Genomic DNA, 21,945 nt, shown 5'->3' with positions numbered 1-21,945 from the left:
AAGGGGGGGAAATGGCGACTTCACAATAAAATGTGCATATCAAGAGGAATTTAGCATATTTATGGGAAATGCAGGTATGTGATTTGTACTACTTATGCCCGTGCATTATGCATGATTAGCAGCATCAAAGGGAGGGGATATAGGAAATGCAGGTATGTGATTAGTACTACTTATGCCCGTGCATTATGCAGGATTAGCAGCATCAAAGGGAGGGGATATGGGAAATGCAGGTATGTGATTAGTACTACTTATACCCGTGCATTATGCAGGATTAGCAGCATCAAAGAAAATAAAAGAAATGGTAAAGTTAAAGACCCTTCACAGCCTCCACGAGTTCCTCACGGCAGGTGGGATCGCTCTGTCGGACTTTGACGACCTCCTGCAGCTTTCCGAGTACCCACACTTGGTCTTGGACTCGCTGCTTGAGAACAACCATATCCGCCGCGAATTGGACACGAAGGACTTCCCATTTCGACTTCGGCGCAAACAGTTCCCCATTGTCCCAGCCTTCGCGATGACCATCAACAAGGCGCAAGGGCAAACTGTTCACAACCTGGGATTATATCTACCAACGCCATGCTTCTCGCACGGCCAACTGTACGTGGCAATATCGCGAGTCACGGCAAGATCCAACATCAAGGCGCTTATTGAGGGACCTGACGACGAGGAGGAAGACGGAGTGTACACGAAGAATATCGTGTATCGCCAGATATATTTGAATAAGTTGCATTCTATATTTGAATAAGTTGTATTCTTGAATACCGTCGATTGAGCGTCTCATTAAAATAATATAACCTCACAAAAATAAACATAAAACAATCACCAAAATATGTATATTGTGTCCAGCCACTTTCAACTCCCCATCAACCAAGTATATGCACACCGCCCGCGAAGCGGGCGGCGACTGCTAGTCTTAAATATAAAGCAGAATTTACATCTGTTTGTTTGAAGCAGCAAAACCTCTACAACGCTGAGCTCTGGCATCATGAAATTTTCACAGCATTTACTGTCTGGAATTTCTAAGTGAACGCGACTATTTTCAGCTCACCTTGTCATTCCCTTACCGAGTGGCCAAATCGAGTTTACGTAGAAGTGGGTTAAGGTTGAATTGAGTGAAAATATCCGATTTAGGTAAATTGATTTGTTTTGGCTTTTTTCATTCTTTCAATAATAAAAAAATATTTCAGTGAAATAAGGGAATATTAAATGAATTCAAGACAAGAATCCAAGTCCCGGGCGAAGCCGGGTAGTGACGCTAGTTACTATTAAACCCCAATGATCCAATCGAAATTTGGGATTTCGATCGGATCGTTGGGGGGCATGTGCCACCCCACCCCCACTGGCTTCACCACTGTCACACACTGGCATGGTTCACAGGTGGTGGTGTGTCTAGACCCACACCTGGCCACCTTCACCTGCTCAGTATTAATGCTTCCTCACTCTACCAAGTAATTCATTGAGGTACAATTAACATCGCCGAGGCTGCGTGTCTCTCTCTCCCCGTGGTTGCGTGGATTTCCTTCCCGATCCCCCGGTTTCCCCTCCACATGTAGAGAGTGAGCACCGCCACGCGTCTAGAGTGAACACCGCCACGTTGTTGACAAGCCTCACCTTGTTGTTGTTGTGGGCAGGTCGCTTCTGAAAACAAGAGCGGTAGAGCAGCTAAAGCGGGCTTGGCCTGGTAAAATATAAAAAAAACTGTGTCAATATTTAAAGTAAAATAAAGTTACAAAGTAGTGAGCCAGGTCAAGACAAATTATCTTAAGCAAGAGAATTGAAGCAAATGCGATCAGGCGAGGGCAGGAGGCAAGGCCCCGCGTTGTAAAGTTCCTACCTGGACATCGCTTCCATGCTCGCTGCTACTCAATTGACATCCCAACAAGAGAGAGAGCGAGTCTCTACCTCGGTAAACAACAACCATCACCATCAAAACAACCACAACCACCACAACCGCGATGAGAATTTCTCACCTCGGATTTCAGCGCACGGGCGGAACGGCAGCTTCCTGTTACCTTACTACGTCACTGTTACCTCCTTACGTCACGCGGCAGTAGGTGACATGACGTCACTTGCGGGGTACGAAAACACTCCCCTCCCACAATGAGCGGTTTAATTTAAATAAATTATGCTAATGAGCCGGCCCATCTGTAGGAGGGGTGGGGCGCGGGTGCCGAACTAGTCGCAATAAACTCGCGACTGCTTTCACGAATACATTATGTTAATGAGCGGCCAGTCACCGGGCGTAGTTTTGCCCAAATAAAGATTGTCACTGGAACAGATATCGGCAGCGGCTGAGGGGAGGTGACGTCACTCTCAAGAGCGCGGTGGTCGGTAGTGGGTGACATGACGTCACTAGCAAGGTCTATTTCCCCGGGCGTTTGACGTTGATGAGGTCACGCTAAGTGGTGACGTCAAAGAGCGGGGTCAAAGTTCAAGTTTGTTGACAGAAGCGGAGCGGCAGTGTCGTGGTGAGCGCTGCGCTCCGCACCGACCAGCCGAGTTCCATTCCCGCTCGTGGCCAACACCGCCAGTGACGAGTCTCTGAACCGGTCCTGAGCCTCCCCTACGTCGACTCAGCCTCAAACGAGGACCCGGTGCGGTGTGTAAACATCGCCACGAGGGAGACAAAGGCGGCCGGGCGTGGTGCTGGCCACCCACCCCTCGTGTGCCGTCCCACCCTTATTAGGTGCTCGCTAACAGCACTTGCCCCTACAGTCTGTTAAGGCTATACAGGGATCTTTGTGTTAGGTGCTCACGAACGGCGTGTGCGGCGGCGTGAGTTGTGCTGCGTGAGTATAACTGTATAACATGTGTGTGAGAATGAGTGAGAATGAGCTGCATGTGTGAGTGAGCTGAGTGAGAGTGAGCTGTGTGTGTGAATGAGCTGTGTGAGTGAGCTGTGTGCGTGAGTGAGCTGTGTGTGAGTGAGCTGTGTGAGTGAGTCAGTGTGAGTGAGTCAGTGTAAGTGAGCTGTGTGAGTGAGCTGTGTGAGTGAGCTGTGTGCGTGAGCTGTGTGAGTGAGCTGTGTGAGTCAGTGTGAGTGAGTGTGAGTCAGTGTGAGTGAGTGTGAGTCAGTGTGAGTGAGTCAGTGTGAGTGAGTCAGTGTGAGTGAGCTGTGTGAGTGAGCTGTGTGAGTGAGCTGTGTGAGTGAGCTGTGTGAGTGAGCTGTGTGAGTGAGCTGTGTGAGTGAGTCAGTTTGAGTGAGTCAGTGTGAGTGAGTCAGTGTGAGTGAGTCAGTGTGAGTGAGTGTGAGTGAGCTGTGTGAGTGAGCTGTGTGTGTTTACATTGGCGCGTGCAGGGGGGTTTAATCGTGTTCTTTTTCCATTTGTCCGTAATCATGACTTTCCTTCATCTCTCTCGTGAATGTCAATATAAATGTACGTGTCTGTATTCATTACGGTATTCATTACAATACAAATGAATGTTTATTTATTCTAATTGTAAGTTTTATTAACTACGTTTATTTATTCTTTGGTTCTTTCGGTTAAGTCACGTCTAAAGATAAAATAATAAATTAAATAATACCATATTACGACGTTTCGATTGCAACACAAGCAATCATCATCAGGCATAAAAGAAATAGCAACAAAAATCTAACTAGAAAACTATAGACAGACATACAAGCAGACAGACATCACAAGGACACACAGAGAGAGGACACATATCGGCACAAAGAGAGAGGTCGTTTCTGTGACTGTGCCTTAAATATAGAGAGGGGGGCGGGGGCGGAGAGAGGGAGGGGGTAGAGAAAAAATTAGCATGTCAATAAGTGGACGGCAACGTGATGCTGCTGCAAGTAAGATGACGACGCGGCACGGCATGCAAGCTTGAAAATCAGGAGAAAGACACTAAAATTAAATAACCTAGTAAAATATCGAAATGTAATGTAATGCAACACAGAGAGTCGGTCAACACACAATTAACGCATAGCCCGGTTGATTACGTATTTGAAAGATTGCTAAGTTAGAATTTAAGTGTGAAAATTCCAGAGAGGACCCAGGCAGAGAGAACAGACAGCGGTAAGCAAGATGGCAACGTGGTACGGTACACAAGCTTGAAAATTAGAAAGGCACACTAAAATTAAATAACCTAGTAAAATATCGAAATGTAATGTAATGCAACACAGAGAGTCGGTCAGCACACAATTAACGCATAGCCCGGTTGATTACGTATTTCAAAGATTGCTAAGTTAGAATTTAAGTGTGAAAATTCCAAAGAAAGGACACAGGCAGAGAGAACAAGATTACGTTTATTTAGTGTTAATGAGTTTGAATGTGATTTAGGGCCTAGTCCGTTAGTGCCTTGACTAAAGCACTCCGCTTTTGTATTATTTTTTTGTTAATTTGTGTACATTTATGCACTTTCAAATATAAATGTACGTGTCTATATTTATTGTAATACAAATACAAGGATATTTATTGAAATGTTGGGTTTATTTTTATTTGTTTATTGAGTTAAAATTACACTGGTCACACTTTTTCTGGCATAAGGTATTCCAACGGTTTTAAGGTAATTTTGGGGTGCTGATTCCAAATCTGGCATCAGTTTTTGTGTATCACATCATATTTTTGGGATATGAAATATTGCATTTTCAATCAAATCAGCAAATGTATGCTCATATACGAATAGCTAAACAGACATCCATATAAGAATAAGATAAGATACAATAATAATGAACCAAACATTTAATGAGCCGTAGCACAAAGTTGTGAGAGTGACTGCATATCAATGTGAGTGAATGTAAGAATTGAATTGTGAAGATAATAAAAATATGTACAAAAAGGTCATTCACAATAGTGATGTTACATCTCCATAAACGACCTCTTCTTTGACGATCTCCGATGTACAGCTTATGGAATGTCTCTCATCAAGGACCAGTATTAATCTGCCATCATGTTTAAGACCCATGGTCTTGGTAACGTTCTTCCATAACTTTAATGTCTTGACGAAAGCGTTCACCTTGCTCTTTGCTCACGTGACCCATGTTCTCTGGAAACTTAGCCAAGTGACTATGTAACCTTGATGCTCATTCTACATCCAAGTGCTTGGAAACTCAAGAGCAGCTCCTCCACAATCTCTCGATAGTTGTCCACTTTCCTGTTCCCAAGGAAATTCCGCACCACATCAGATAATGCATTCCAAGCTCTAGCCTCTGCCGCAGTCGTTGTTGTAACAAAGTGTGGATCCCTGATGAGTGTTCTTATTTGAGGGCCAACAAATATTCCTGCCTTTTCTTCTCGGCACTGAGACTTGAAAAGGTTGAACATATATAGCTGAAGCAGTCTCCAGTGTGATCAAGAGCTTTGACGAATTGCTTCATTAACCCAAGTTTTATGTGCAGTGGGGGAAATACAATTGTATTCCTATCAACCAGAGGCTCATTCTTGATGTTCTTGTCACCAGGCGTCAAACTGATTCTTGGTGGCCAGTTCTGTTTAACCCAGTATTCTAATGTAGCCCTACTGTCCCAGTAGCACAGGAAACAAGGGTATTTGGTGTGACCTCCTTGCTGACCCAGCAGAAAATTAACCATTTTCAAATCAACACAAATTAGCCATCCATGAACATGGTATTCCAATCTATCCAGAACAATCTTGATGTTGGCATATTCTTCATTCATTTTTACAGTGTCCTATTGGGATTGAACCATATATATTTCTGTTGTGAAGTAACACATTTCAAACTCCTTTTACTACTGTCAATAAAAAGTCTCCATTCACTTTAATCATATGCGGGCAGTCCCATATTGAGAAGAAGCCCTTCAGCATCATTACAATAAACAAGTTTTACTTTCTACGTGACTTTACCGAAAAAACCTAAGAAGATGATTCCTTGCAGTCACGAAAGCTTCAAATCTAGAATAAGTTGGCCATCTGAATGGAAGTACTGCTTCTCTGTTACGATAAAAGGGGACAGTAGTACCAGGTCTGAGTAGTCCTTTCTCTTGCAGCCTGGAAGCCATCAATTCAGCAGACTGCTTTGGCAAATACAAATATCTTACAAGATCATTCAATTCAGGCTGACTAAACAGATACATTTTATCACAATCTGCATCAGATGACGTATATTCTATCTGAGCATCATCATCATCTGTATAAACAGGTAAACTGAGGGATTCAGCATAAATCTCTGGTAGCTCAGTAAATACAGGCACAAGTATTTCCTCACAGTGCTCAACTGGTCATCTGGTAGATGGGATATCTGGGTATTGTAAATGTTGTTTGTTTTTCTTATTGAAACCTTTTACATTGACAAGGCAGAAGTAGCAGTTATCCAAATGGTTTGTAGGTTCTCTCCTAACCATTGGCACACCAAACTTCAGCTTAGCATTCTTTCCTTTAGACCATGATCGCAAAGTTTCAACACAGATTTTACACACTTTGTGAGGAGCCCAATTTTTTAAGTAGGCAAGATAAACCTTGACAAAGGTATTGATGTTGCACCTTTGATCCTGCAAAGTGAATCACGACGTAGTGATTTTCATTGTTTTATTTTTATACATTTTTATTTCATTTTTTACCTACGTGACTTTACTGAAAGAACTAAGAGTATACCCCTGATATTTTAAAGATGGCAATTCTCCTGCTGTATATCCTACTGTTGTTCCTCCCGGCCATATCTAGTGCCACACTCAACTCTACAAACGGCTACCCTCGTTACTTCGCGTCCATACTTGTTGCTCAATTTGCCACTACACCTGCTAATGAAACAGCGTATAGACAATTATGCACTCCATCATTGAATCATTTTCAACCCTATCTTTGTCCCATTACTTCACCAGCACTCCTTCCAAACTTCAATCTGCTCTTAAGAATATCACCATCTGCGAGTTGCTGATATTCGTCCAATGTTCGCTGCTCGTCATCCTTTCACAGAAAATACCTGTGCAAACTATTAATTCTACTTTTCTTATTTCTGGGTGGTATTGAGCTTCATCCTGGCTCAAAGAAATCGTATAATTACGTAGATTTTTCTGGCAGAAAAGGTGTTGGTGTTCTACACGTCAACATCAGAGGGCTTGTGATTAAATTAAGTCAACTAAAACTAGAAGTGGCAAGTCTGGACCCGGACATTTTTTGCCTAACAAACATTTCTCACTCCTGCTGTAAATGACTTCCAGATTACGATTGACAACTACAACCTTTTTGGGCTTGACCGAGGATCTAAAGGAGGTGGAATTGCCATCTATATTTGTAATACTATTGCATGTTCACCAGCTCACTCCTTGTTTAAAAAAACTTGCTTTGAAGGTCTTGCTCTCAGAATAATCAACAGATATTGGTAGTGTGCTGCTTTAGACCACCTAGTGGTAGGGATGTTGAAGCTGCGTCTGCACTGAGAGAGCTTCTTGGGGGCCTCCCTAAAGGTGAAATCGTTTTAGTAGGTGATCTAAATTGGAATTGGCTAAAATCGCAGGCCGTGGCCACAAATTTTACAGATGAATTTAACCTATTTCAATTAATAAATGTCCCCACAAGACCCAACCTAAAAAATCCGGGATAGTCATGTTTGCTTGACGTCCTATTGACAAATGACCCTCACAATATCGCACTGACTGGTGTTCTGGGTAATAACCTTAGTGATCACTCCTTCATATTTGGGGTGAGATCATCAGCCAGACCCAAAGCCCCCCCTAAATTGGTTGAGAAGCACTCCATGAGACACTTGAGCATTCAGGCATTTACTAATGATGTGCTTCACTTGGATATTGACAAGGTCTCTGAAATTCCAAACCTGACTACGGCTTGGGAGATCTTCAGGTACACGTTTCTCCAAATTCTTGACAAAAATGCTCCATTGGTTAGATTTAAAACTAAAGGGAACCGCCCACCATGGTTTGATCCTTTGATTACTAAGCTCATGAAAACGAGGGACAAGGCTTGGGCCCTTGCCCCGACATTCTGTCCAGGCTATATGGGGGATCTTTGTCTTTGTGTGTTCGGAGCAAGTTTGAGTGGCGTGTAGCCGTGGGAGTTAAACGGGCGTGTGCTGCTATTGACAGTCGTTGACTCCGGTGTGACAGACGCTGATAGACACACACAGACACAAGACAGGCGGACAGACACAGACAAGAGGAATACAGAGACAGAGAAAGATAGAGGAGACAGAGAGAGACACACAGAGGCAACAGAGACAAAGACAGACAGAGATGTTGAATCGAAAACACTTAACTCACTCCATGGAAAGAGTTTTCTCGATCTTTGCCCATCACCGGAAGTCGTTCTAGTTTATATTAATTTCAGTGTGGCGTGTATATGTAAGCAATGTGGGATATCGATGTACACAGATATGAACAAGATCAGCAGACAAGACGTCTTTCATACTCTTTGGTTCTTTCGGTAAAGTCACGTACGTAGAAAAGATAAAATAATAAAATAAATCGCGACGTTTCGATCACAACACAAGCAGTCGTCATCAGATTAAAACATCCAGACATTTTCGCGGCAGAAGTCACGTGAGCTACGGCACGTGACATATATAAGGTGCCCCCCCCCCACACCGTGGCTTGCCCCGCTCAGCTGAGCATTGTTTTAATGCGTTGGGCTCACGCGAAATTGATTGCTGTAAGACGAAGGTACTTTGAAACCCACTGGCTATACTCTTATATAAGCGCATAACTTCATCTATCTGTGACGAACGCTGCACTTTCCGTCGTTTTCATGCAGGGGGCGCTGCAAACCTACGCACCCCCTGTATGAACGACGGAGGCGCAGGGACAGACGTTCGATCACGTTGGAATCGATCTACGGACGGCGGTCTTCTCGCACAGCCAGCTCTGTGTCGCCTTATCTCGATCCCGCGATCCCAACAAGGTGAAAGTCCGCATTGAACCAAATCCCCGGCAAGGCCATCTACTTAACGACGAGAGGAAATTTACACGAAATGTCATTTTCGATTAAGTCTACCAGATGTAAAATGATATAAGCTTTTAATGAAGAAATCAATTATCTAATTCAAAACATAATACAATTCAACGTTGTTTCATTTTCAAACTTCAAAACGGACCATCGGGAGCTTGCGTGGATGCGTCGTTCGTGCGCAGTTTTTTTCATGACTTTCCTGGCCCAAGGCCGTAAAAGGTTGTGAGGGGCTTGCTTCAACCCATGGTTGTGAACATTCAAACGTTAATCAGCAAGGAGAATTTCTAGTCCTAGTTCGACAAAATCTACATCAACATGTAATACAAAATTATAATTTGTGTTGTAGAGAATGTACCTCCTATTCGTGTAACTTTTGAGTGGTATGCCTTGTAACTGATGAATGATCCGAATGAGCTCCCTATTTCAAAGACAATGAGTTGCTCCAAAGGGAGATGCTTCCTGAAAACACAAAAGTACCCTTTGACCTGTATCACAAAAACAACGGGTCTCACCAGAGTGAACTATCCAGGTTACTTCCAAAACACACACTTTGTCCTAACATCACTTAATCAATGTTTGACCCTTAGACAAAATGCTACATGTACACACACAATCAGACAAGTATTAATTCTAAATTATTGAGTCATTTTAACAAAATTTAATTACTGCACCTAATTATGCTGAATCAGGTTACATCGTATTAACAATAAGTTATTTAAAAAAATACGCACCGTCTGCTTAACAGTGTATGTACAACATAATATTGTGTAATTGAAAACGAGGCCATTGCATGCTGGCGTCTGGGTCAAAATTTATCAAATTCTAAAACATTACCTACAAACTCCACAACTAAGATGCCACATCAACCATCGCCCCCTACTGACAGGCTCTTGTCCACATGCAGTCCGGTGCAGGGCCACCTCCTTGTGCCACACAGGGGCAGCTGCTACTTGGGGATGCTCTTCGAGTGTTTGAGACGAGATACGATACAAAACTCCAAGTTGCTGAGGCGATTAAGCAAGCACCATGTAAATGCAATTATGATTACATAGCGAATGCTTGGGAGCTTATTGGCTCTCACTCCTGGTTAGAGATATACGCAACCCACAGGTCCACAAAGACTGGCCGCTCTTACCCTGCAGGTTGAACCTAGGAATTGTGCGTTCAACTTCACATTCTTGTCATTAAAGGCCTGTGACAAAGGTGCGTCTATTGGAGCGACATAATCTCAAGCTACACATCTACCGGGTCTACATTTGACTTTGTATTGTTACAGAGGAAGTCCACCCACACCTCAACTTCCACAAACTGCTGGGAGTTGCCTCGCTCTGCCTCACAGTCAGAATTCTCCTCCTGCTTCATGTTGCCTCTATCGATGTGAAGGTCTGATTTTGGAGTTAAATCTTCATCTTCACATTTTACCTTCACTTCTTCGCTCTTGACCAACACTTCTTCAGATTTCACCTTCACCTCTTCATATTTCACCTTGATACCTTTAAAAGTGTCCAAGCTGGGATTTTCTTCCGGTTCTTGTTTAATGAGGGATGGGCTCATTGCGGCACTTTGACTTTCACAAGCTAATTTCAGACTCCACTCCTTCTGGATCTTCTGATGCTTGTGTGTTCTCTGGTGTGCATGAAGATTTGATGCAAGTGCAAACGTCTTCCTGCAAGGAGTGCACCTGAAGGGGTTCTCTCCCGTGTGTGTTCTCTGGTGTGCTACAAGACGAGATGAACGTGCAAACGCCTTCCCACACACACTGCACTTGAGAGGTTTCTCTCCCGTGTGTGTTCTCTGGTGTTCTACAAGAGTAGATGACTGTGCAAACGCCTTCCCACACACACGGCATTTGAAGGGTTTCTGTCCCGTGTGCGTTCTCTGGTGTATTCCAAGAGTAGATGACTGTGCAAACGCTTTCCCACAAACACTGCATTTGAAGGGTTTCTCTCCCGTGTGTGTTCTCTGGTGTGCTACAAGAGGAGATGAAAGTGCAAACGCCCTCCCACAAACACTGCACTTGAAGGGTTTCTCTCCTGTGTGTGTTCTCTGGTGGTCTACAAGAGTAGATGAACGTGCAAACCCCTTCCCACACACACTGCACTTGAAGGGTTTCTCTGCCGTGTGTGTTATCTGGTGTTTTCCAAGAGTAGATGACCGTGCAAACGCCTTCCCACACACACGGCACTTGAGAGGTTTCTCTCCCGTGTGTGTTCTCTGGTGTTCTACAAGAGTAGATGACTGTGCAAACGCCTTCCCACACACACTGCATTTGAAGGGTTTCTCGCCTGTGTGCGTTCTCTGGTGTGCTACAAGAGAAATTGAATGTGCAAATGCCTTCGCACACACACTGCACTTGAAGGGTTTCTCTCCCGTGTGTGTTCTCTGGTGCATTGCAAGAGTAGATGACTGTGCAAACGCCTTCCTACACACACTGCACTTGAAGGGTTTCTCTCCCGTGTGTGTTCTCTGGTGTATTACAAGAGAACATGAACGTGCAAATGCCTTCTCACACACACTGCACTTGAAGGGTTTCTCTCCCGTGTGTGTTCTCTGGTGTATTACAAGAGGACATGAACGTGCAAATGCCTTCCCACACACACTGCACTTGAAGGGTTTCTCTCCTGTGTGTGTTCTCTGGTGTTTTTGAAGAGCAGATAGATGTGAAAATGCCTTCCCACACACACTGCATTTGAAGGGTTTCTCTCCTGTGTGTGTTCTCTGGTGTTTTTTAAGAGCAGATGGATGTGAAAATGCCTCCCCACACACACTGCACTTGAAGGGTTTCTCTCTTGTGCGAGTTCTCTGGTGCCGTGTCAAATTTCCAGTACGATCCGTGCTGTATGCACCGAGCCGCGCAGAGTGCCTTTGCTCCATTAGATTAATTATGCAGAAGAAGTGACAGCTGCAGACAGAAAAAAAGATATCAACACCATCTACACGTCAGTATCGATGCACAGAGGAATGCATATATACACAGTCAAACGTCTATACCTATTCATATATTCATGATATAGTGAAAAAGTGTCCCAAATTCATCACACGGGCTGTAATGGCACACAATAAGAAGGCAAATGGTCACAAACATGCCTGGAAGCCCTCGTATCTTCAAAATGAATGTTAACCCAAAACTCCAAGCACACAATTTTGGCTGTCTGGCTACAAAATAAACATTTCTAAAAGCTAAATTCCACTGACATAGCAAAAGGTGTTGAAAATAAAACTAATAGTGTTATGCAGAAATGCATAAATTAATGTCCAATCACAACTTAGAGGTGTGAAGCCAACCAGGCTCACGATGTCCTTGCATGCTGGGATGAACAGATCTGACTTCAGCTGCATGTGTGTGCTGTGTTAACTTCCTGACTGTTTCAATTCTTACAAAGAGTTCCAGAGGAAAATAAAAACAAACTATTATTTTGATATAACCTCCGTGTTCAAGAGTTAATAGACTTTACTGCAAACACACACTTGACGCTTTAAAGCTTTCGTGACTGCAGGGATTCATCTTCTTGGTTCTTTCGGTAAAGTCACGTAGAAGGGAAGTAATAAAATAATAAAAATAAAACATAATAAAACAATTCTCACGACGTTTCGGCTACAACGCAAGCAGCCGTCTTCAGGTGAAGAATGAGACACTACCAAGCTAGGAGCTTATATATAAACTGGGTTGGAGGTGGAAGAGCGCCTTAACAGAAGGAATGTGCATATGAAGAGGAATTTAGCATATTCATGGAAAATGCGTAGGAGGTGGGAGGGGGGGTTTCAAAGTCATTATCAAGAAGGATCCTGTTGAGGAGCCTTTCAAGACCATCACCTTACCCTACCGGTCAGTATTAATAACATAGCCGAGGCTGCGTGTCTCTCTTATCTCCCCGTGGTGAAATGTTAACAACCTCTCCGACCCTGAAGCCTGCTGTATATTTGGAGTTTGCGTGTCTCTCTCTATCCCCGTGGTCGCGTGGATTTCCCTCCGGATCCTCCTGTTGTCCCCACTCCACATGCAGAGAGTGAACACCGCCACGCTGATGACAAGCCTCACCTTGTTGTTGTTGTGGGCAGGTCGCTTCTGAAAACAAGAGCGGTAGAGCAGCTAAAGCGGGCTTGGCCTGGTAAAATATAAAAAAAAACTGTGTCAATATTTAAAGTAAAACAAAGTTACAAAGTAGTGAGCCAGGTCAAGACAAATTCAATTTAAGCGAGAGAATTGAAGCAAATGCGATCAGGCGAGGGCAAGAGGCAAGGCCCCGCGTTGTAATATTCCAACCTGGACATCGCTTCCATGCTCGCTGCTACTCAATTGACATCCCTACGAGAGAGAGCGAGGCTCTACCTCGGTAAACAACCACAACCACCACAACCACCACCACAACCACCACCACAACCACCACCACAACCACCACCACAACCACAACCACCACCACAACCACCACCACCACAAGAACCACAACCGCGATGAGAATTTCTCACCTCGGATTTCAGTGGACGGGCGGAGCGGAAACTTCCTGTTACCGCGTGACGTCACGCAGCAGGTGGTGACATGACGTCACTTGCTGGGTACGATACACTCCCCTCCCACAATGAGCGGCTCTGTTAACTTAAATGAATTATGTTAATGAGCCCGGCCCATACGTAGGAGGGGTGGGGCGCTGGTGCCAAACTCGTCGCAATAAACTCGCGACGGCTTTCACGAATATATTATGTTAATGTATGTGCGTGAGTCAGTGTGAGTGAGCTGTGTGTGAGAGAGTCAGTGTGAGTGAGCTGTGTATGAGTGAGCTTTGTGAGAGTGAGCAGTGTGTGAGTGAGCTGTGTGTGGGAGTGAGGTGTGTGTGAGAGAATGAACTGTGTGTGAGCTGCGTGTGAGTGTGTGTGAATCAGTGTGAGTGAGCTGTGTGTGAGAGTGAGCTGTGTGTGAGTGAGCTGTGTGTGTGAGTGAGCTGTGTGTGTGAGTGAGCTGTGTGAGTGAGCTGTGTGTGAATGAGCTGTGTGAGAGTGAGCTGTGTGTGTGATTGAGCTGTGTGAGTGAGCTGTGTGTGAGAGTGAGCTGTGTGTGAGAGTGAGCTCTGTGTGAGTGAGCTGTGTGTGTGAGTGAGCTGTGTGTGAGTGAGCTGTGTGTGAGTGAGCTGTGTGTGTGAATGAGCTGTGTGAGTGAGCTGTGTGTGTGAGTGAGCTGTGTGAGAGTGAGCTGTGTGTGAGAGTGAGCTGTGTGTGTGAGTGAGCTGTGTGTGTGAGTGAGCTGTGTGTGAGTGAGCTATGTGTGAGTGAGCTGTGTGTGAGCTGTGTGTGAGAGTGAGCTGTGTGTGAGTGAGCTGTGTGTAAGAGAGAATGAGCTGTGTGAGCTGCGTGTAAGTGTGTGAGTCAGTGTCAGTGAGCTGTGTGTGAGTGAGCTGTGTGTGAGAGTGAGCTGTGTGTGAGTGATCTGTGTGTAAGAGAGAATGAGCTGTGTGTGAGCTGCGTGCGAGTGTGTGTGTCAGTGTGAGTGAGCTGTGTGTGAGTGAGCTGTGTGTGCGAGTCAGTGTGAGCTGTGTGTGTCAGTGTGAGTGAGCGGTGTGTATGAGCTGTATGTGAGAGTGAGCTGTGTGTGAGTGAGCTGTGCGTGAGAGTGAGCTGTGTGTGTGCGAGCTGTGTGTGTGAGGGAATGAGCTGTGTGAGCTGCGTGTGTGTGAGCTGTGTGTGTGCGAGTCAGTGTGAGCTGTGTATGTGTGTGAGCGAGCTGTGTGACAGTGAGCTGTGTGTGAGTTGTGTTTGAGAGCGAGCTGTGTGTGTGAAAGAATGAGCTGTGTGTGAGCTGCGTGTGAGAGTGCGTGATTCAGTGTGAGCTGTGTGTGAGTCAGTGTGAGTGAGCTGTGTTTGCGAGTGAGCTGTGCGCGAGTGAGCTGTGTGCGAGTGAGCTGTGTGCGAGTGAGCTGTGTGCGAGTGAGCTGTGTGTGAGTCAGTGTGAGTGAGCTGTGTGTGAGAGTGAGTCAGTACGAGTGAGTGTGAGCTGTTTGAGTGAGCTGTATGTGAGAGTGAGCTGTGAGAGTGAGCTGTGTGTGAGTGAGCTGTGTGTGTGAGCTTTGTGTGTGCGATTTGTGAGAGAATGAGCTGTGTGCGAGCTGCATGAGTGTGAATCAGTGCGAGTGAGCTGTGTGAGTGAGCTGTGTGAGTGAGCTGTAAGCTGTGTCAGTGTGAGCTGCGTGTGTCAGTGTGAGTGAGCTGTGTGTGAGGGAGCTGTGTGAGCAAGCTGTGTGTGAGCGAGCTGTGTGTGAGCGAGCTGTGTGAGCTGTTTGTGAGTTGTGCCAGTGAGCTGTGTATGTGAGTGAGCTGTGTGAGTGAGCTGTGTGAGTCAGTGTGAGCGAGCTGTGAGCTGGGTGTGAGAGTGAACTGTGAGAGTGCGCTGTGTGAGAGAATGAGCTGTGAGAGTGTGAGTCAGTGTGAGTCAGTGTGAGTGAGCTGTGTGAGCTGTTTGTGAGAGTGAGTCAGTATGAGTCAGTGTGAGTGAGCTGTGTATGAGTGAGCTGTGAGAAAGTCAGCTGTGTGTGAGTGAGCTGTGTGAGCTGTGTGAAAAGTGAGCTTTGTGTGTGGGGTGAAATGAAGAGCCTTCTTTACGCATCTTAGGAAGACAATAGCACCTCTTTTGCCCACTTCAGCAGATGCTTCTTGCTGTGGTTGTCCCACCTGATGACGGACGCTTGTGTTGAGCCCAAGACGTTGTGATTTAATTTATTTTTATTTTATACCTACGTGACTTTACCGAAAGAACCAAAGAGTATGGATACCTGCAGCCACGAAAACTTCAAATCTAACATCACTTATTCAATGTTTGACCCTTATAGACAAAATCATATAAGTATTAATTCTAAATTATTGAGTCATTTTAACCAAATTTAATTACTGCACTGAAATATGCTGCATCAGGTTACATCGAATTAACAAGAAGCCATTTAAAAAAATACACACCGTCTGCTTACCAGTATATGTACAACATACTATTGTGTCATTCAAAACGAGTAGGCCATTGCATGCTGGCGTCTGGGTCAAAATTGATGAAATTCTAAACATTACCAACAAACTCCACAACCAAGATGCCACATCAACCATTGCCCGCTACTGACAGGCTCTTGTCCACATGCAGGCCGGTGCAGGGCCACCGGTGCAGGGCCACCGGTGCAGGGCCACCGGTGCAGGGCCAACGGTGCAGGGCCACCGGTGCAGGGCCACCTCCTTGTGCCACACAGGGGCAGCTGCTACTTGGGGATGCTCTTCAAGTGTTTGAGACGAGATACGATAAAAAAAACTCCGAATTTCCGAGGCGATTAAGCAAGCACAATAAAAATGCAATTATGATAACATAGCAAAAGCTTGGGAGCTTATTGGCTATCACTCCTGGTTAGAGATCTACGCAACCCACAGGTCCACAAAGACTGGCCGCTCTTACCCTGCAGGTTGCACCTAGAAATTGAGTTCAACTTCACATTCTTGTAATTGAAGGCCTGTGACAAAGGTGCGTCTATTGGAGCGACATTGTCTCAGACTTACACATCTACCGGGTCTCCATTTGACTTTGTATTGTCTCAGAGGAAGTCCACCCACACCTCCACTTCCACCAACTGCTGGGAGTTGCCTTGCTCTGCCTCACAGTGAGAATTATCCTCCTGCTTCACGTTGCCTCCATCGATGTGAAGGTCCGATTTTTGAGTTGACTCTTCATCTTCACATTTTACCTTCACTTCTTCACTTTTCACCATCACTTCTTCATATTTCACCTTCACCTCTTCATATTTCACCTCGATACCTTTAAAAGTGTCCAAGCTGGGATTTTCTTCCGGTTCTTGTTTCATGAGGGATGGGCTCATTGCGGCACTTTGACTTTCACAAGCGGATTTCAGACTCCACTCCTTGTGTGTTCTCTGGTGTCTTTGAAGATTTGATGACTGTGAAAACGTCTTCCCGCACACACTGCACCTGAAGGGTTTCTCTCCTGTGTGTGTTCTCTGGTGTTGTACAAGAGCAGATGACTGTGCAAACGCCTTCCCACACACACTGCACTTGAAGGGTTTCTCTCCTGTGTGTGTTCTCTGGTGTATTGCAAGAGGAGATGAACGTACAAATGCCTTCCCACACACACTGCACTTGAAGGGTTTCTCTCCTGTGTGCATTCTCTGGTGTGCTACAAGAGAATCTGAATGTGCAAATGCCTTCCCACACACACTGCACTTGAAAGGTTTCTCTCCTGTGTGTGTTCTCTGGTGTTCTACAAGAGTAGATGACTCTGCAAATGCCTTCCCACACACACTGCACTTGAAGGGTTTCTCTCCCGTGTGTGTTCTCTGGTGTATTACAAGAAGAGATGAATATGCAAATGCCTTCCCACACACACTGCACTTGAAGCGTTTCTCTCCTGTGCGAGTTCTCTGGTGCCGTGTCAAATTTCCAGTACGATCCGTGCTGTATGCACGCTGGTCGCATTGTTGCCTTTTTGCACCGAGCCGTGCCGAGTGCCTTTGCTCCATCAGACAAATTCTGCAGAGGAAGTGACAGCTGCAGACAGAAAAAAATATCAACACCATCTACACGTCAGTATTGATGCACAGAGGAATGCATATATATAGTCACACGTGTATATACTTATTCATATATTCATGATATAGTGAAAAAGTGTCCCAAATTCCTCACACAGGCTGTTATGGCACACAATGAGAGGGCAAATGGTCACAAACATGCCTGGAAGCCCTCGTATCTTCAAAATGAATGTTAACCCAAAACTCCGAGCACACAATTTCGGCTGTCTGGCTCCAAAAGGAATAGCATATGGTGTTGAGAATAATACTATTTGTGTTATTTGTGTTATGCAGAAATGCATAAATTAATGTTCAATCGCAACTTAGAGGTGTGAAGCCAGGCACAGATGTCCTTGAATGCTGGGATGAACAGTTCCAACATCAGCTGCATGTGTGCTGTGATAACTTCCTGACTCCATTCGTACAAGGAGTTCCAGAGGAAAATAAAAACAAACTACTATTTTGATATAACCTCCATGCTCAATAGAGTTAATAGACGTTACTGCAAATACAAACTTGACACTGTCCCACACTCATAGGCAGAGCCAGGATTTTCAAGTAGGGGGGGCAACCCCTCCAGCAATGAAAAATGATAGGAGTTGTTAGTATGTAAGGAGTTGTTATTAAGCAAGGACTTATCCCATGCTTTTTATTCGAAGCGTGTGATCGGCATGGCGCTCGCTGAAGGTGTTTGCCTTCAGGGAAGTCGTGTACTGTATACGCAACTGCGCACAATTCTGAGTCGCTTGCAACTGCTTTGCCGTTACTTATTGCCAATTATGGACTCAGACCGTTGTCCTCTCTTAGAGTCCCTGGCACGTAATATGCCACACGGTGGCAGTGGGGGTCGCAAAATGCCGATTTATCTATATATATATAAAATCGCAAATCTGTCTGTCTGTCTGTGTGTCGCCGGACCATACGCAGTTTCATTGGACGGCGGTTGCCCCTGGCAACGGGTAGCGACGCATTCGCTGCGGGGTGGACGCCATTTTTTATTCCCGTTAAAAATATGCGAACGCATTAACACGCGACTCTGAGGTAAGTTCATCAAAGTTTCACGTCCTCTTCACTCCCCCCCCACCTCAATGTGTGCAATTACTATTATAGGGTCGGTAGATAATAAAATTATAGCAATTAGACAGTATTATTGTATTTTTCGATTTAAAGCTTTCGTGACTGCAGGGATTCATCTTCTTGGTTCTTTCGGTAAAGTCACGTAGAAGGGAAGTAATAAAATAATAAAAATAAAACATAATAAAACAATTCTCACGACGTTTCGGCCACAACGCAAGCAGCCATCCTCAGGCGAAGAATGAAACACCCCAAGCTTGGAGCGTATATTTAAGCTGGGTTAGAGGGGGGGGAGGTGGGAAGAAGAGCGTCTAAACAAAATAATTTGCATATCAAGAGGAATTCAGCATATGGAAAATGCGTAGGAGGTGGGCGGGGGGGGTTCCAAATCAATACTATGCCCGTGCATTATGCAGGATTAGCAGCATCAAAGGGGGGGGGGGAAGGGGGGGAGCATTAACAAAGGAAAGGAATGTTAATAGTATGTAGCTGTAGTTACTAAACAACCACGTAAAAAACTACAGTATAAACTGCATGACAAACTAAAGTATAAACTACATAGCATCATCAGTAAACTTACTATACTCTACAATAAGCTGAGTTACTAACAGTAAGTAATACATGAAAAATTCTACGTTGTAAAAAAAAAAAATTATATAATATGCTTCCATCTAAACTTTATTCTCTTACATCACACGCGTCTATACCGTACTATATACTTCCATAGGCAAAACCAACATTAAATTACATACTGTATTGCTATAAACCACCCTATACCTTATACATTTTTAATATAACACTATGTATTATTCTACCCACCCTAATGTGTATCAAAATGGTTTATTACGTCCTTCCAGTGATTGCTAAGCCAGAATCCATCTTCTCGGTTAAAATTGTCTCTGTGTTTGTAAATGTGGATCGCCTCATGTACGAATCTCTCATGATAGCCAGATGGCTTGCAGAGAACCTCTGTCTTGGAGAAGTCAATGTCATGTGAGCCCACTGAGTTGTAACAGTGATCTGCCACGGCTGAGGTGTTTGTCCTACAGTGTTTCAGGTCAGCTTTATGTTCACGGATGCGGTCCGAGACATGTCGTTTGGTTTCCCCAATGTAACTGCTACCACAGAGGCAACTTAGTTTGTAGACACCAGGGTACTGTATGTCTGGAACCACATCTTTTACAGACGGTACCAGATCACGGATTTTATGTACTGTGTTGAATCGGACCTGGATCTTGTGTTTAATCAGGATTTTGGAGATCTTTTTTGTGACCCCAGCAATGTAGGGTAAGGTGATGGTCTTGAAAGGCTCCTCAACAGGATCCTTCTTGGTGGTTGGAGTGATGGCTTTGCGGATTGTGTAGTCGGAGTAACCATTAGCCTTAAGAGCTTGGCGTACGTGTTTGAGTTCACTGGAAATGTGTTCATGGTCGGAGATGCATTGGGCTCTATGATATAGAGTCTTGATGAGGGAATTCTTCTGGGATGGATGGTGGTGGGAATCCGGTTTTAGATAAGCATCCGTGTGGGTGGCTTTCCTGTAGACAGAGTGGCTCATTGAACCATCAGGTCTCCTTTTGATTAGGACATCCAAAAAGGGTAGCTTGCCATCATTTTCGACTTCCATGGTGAATCTGATGGCTGGGTGTATGGAATTGATATGGTCGAGAAATTGGTCTAGAGCAGGCCGGCCATGTGGCCAGATGACAAAAGTGTCGTCTACGTACCTCTTCCATAAGGTCGGGCGTAGAGTGGCAGTCTGGATGGCGTCCGTCTCAAATTTCTCCATGAAGATGTTGGCTACAACCGGAGATAAGGGGGAGCCCATTGGGGTGCCCTCAATTTGCTTGTAGAAGGTTCCATTCCAGGTGAAGTATGTATTGGTTAAGCAGTGTCTCACCAGGGGGGGTACCCCAGCATTCAGTCCTTGATGAACCAAGTCTTCAATGATTGCGATGGTGTCAGGCACAGGCACCTTGGTGAACAAGGAAACCACATCAAAACTGACAAGCAGGTCGTCTGGGGACAGGGCAATCCCCTTGATTGTTGATACCAGGTCAGTAGAGTTTAGTACTGCAGAGGTGGTTTTTCCAGTGAAAGGCCGTAGGATTTCGGACAAAAAACGAGCCAGTTTGTAAGTCGGGGAGTTGATAGTAGAGACAATGGGGCGAAGAGGTGTATCTTCTTTATGTATCTTTGGCAAGCCGTACAATCTTGGTGGCCTGGCTGCAGAAGGTTTCAACGAGAACTGTTTGGTCTGATCAATTAATGCGGTTGAAGCAGAAATGATGTTGTTGGTTTTGGAGACGAGGCTGTTGGTGGGGTCTCTTTTTATTTTTGTATAGCTGCCATCGGTGAGTAGTTCTTGAATTTTGTTGTTGTATTCTATTTTGTCCATGATGACAGTGGCATTGCCTTTGTCGGCTGAGAGGATGACAATGTCATCCCTCTTTTTTAATTGAGCTAATTCAAAACGCTCATCTTTGCTGATGTTGCTAGCTGGCATCTTAGCGTTTTTGAGGGTTACAGAGATTTCCGATCTTGCTACGTCTGCAGCGATGTGACTCAAGCCCTTGAGAGCTACATCTACTCGAGCAATTATATCATTAACTGGTATGTGTCTAGGTGTGACTGCAAAGTTTAGTCCTTTAGCTAAAACGGATTTCAAACCTTCAGAAATAGGACTGTTACTGCGATTAATTACGACTTTGTTAACATCTAGCTTTTCAATGTGTGGGTCCGGTTTCTTGTTTGAGAGGCGGTTGAATTTGGAAATCAAGTTGTCCTTACATTTAGTCGACATAGCGGCAGCTGAAGAGGCAGTCATTTTTTCCACATGTTCCCAATCCGATGTGGACATTGTTGCACTCTTATCCTTGAGTGCAACAATGTCCACATCGGATTGGGAACATGTGGAAAAAATGACTGCCTCTTCAGCTGCCGCTATGTCGACTAAATGTAAGGACAACTTGATTTCCAAATTCAACCGCCTCTCAAACAAGAAACCGGACCCACACATTGAAAAGCTAGATGTTAACAAAGTCGTAATTAATCGCAGTAACAGTCCTATTTCTGAAGGTTTGAAATCCGTTTTAGCTAAAGGACTAAACTTTGCAGTCACACCTAGACACATACCAGTTAATGATATAATTGCTCGAGTAGATGTAGCTCTCAAGGGCTTGAGTCACATCGCTGCAGACGTAGCAAGATCGGAAATCTCTGTAACCCTCAAAAACGCTAAGATGCCAGCTAGCAACATCAGCAAAGATGAGCGTTTTGAATTAGCTCAATTAAAAAAGAGGGATGACATTGTCATCCTCTCAGCCGACAAAGGCAATGCCACTGTCATCATGGACAAAATAGAATACAACAACAAAATTCAAGAACTACTCACCGATGGCAGCTATACAAAAATAAAAAGAGACCCCACCAACAGCCTCGTCTCCAAAACCAACAACATCATTTCTGCT

At 44.7% G+C, this 21,945-nt stretch overlaps 1 protein-coding gene across 1 annotated transcript in view; it reads right to left on the bottom strand.

Annotated features, from left to right (window-relative positions):
• The window catches only part of LOC144952958 (uncharacterized), a 44,900-nt gene that overhangs the window by 15,380 nt on the left and 7,575 nt on the right, over positions 1–21,945 (bottom strand). Inside the window, exons 3-8 of the mRNA XM_078883444.1 lie at positions 16,427–17,381; positions 13,329–13,401; positions 12,901–12,967; positions 10,099–11,763; positions 1,971–2,005; positions 1,612–1,678 (exon numbers count right to left, since the gene is read on the bottom strand). Of these exons, the coding sequence (XP_078739570.1) occupies positions 1,612–1,678; positions 1,971–2,005; positions 10,099–11,763; positions 12,901–12,967; positions 13,329–13,401; positions 16,427–17,353 (2,834 nt within the window). The 5' untranslated portion in view covers positions 17,354–17,381. The remainder of the gene's footprint in view (positions 1–1,611; positions 1,679–1,970; positions 2,006–10,098; positions 11,764–12,900; positions 12,968–13,328; positions 13,402–16,426; positions 17,382–21,945) is intronic.

Source organism: Lampetra fluviatilis, chromosome 71, assembly GCF_964198595.1.
Source record: "Lampetra fluviatilis chromosome 71, kcLamFluv1.1, whole genome shotgun sequence".
Classification (NCBI taxonomy): domain Eukaryota; kingdom Metazoa; phylum Chordata; class Hyperoartia; order Petromyzontiformes; family Petromyzontidae; genus Lampetra; species Lampetra fluviatilis.
The sequence above is the reverse complement of the archived record's forward strand: the minus strand, read 5'-3'. Positions and strand labels throughout refer to the sequence as shown.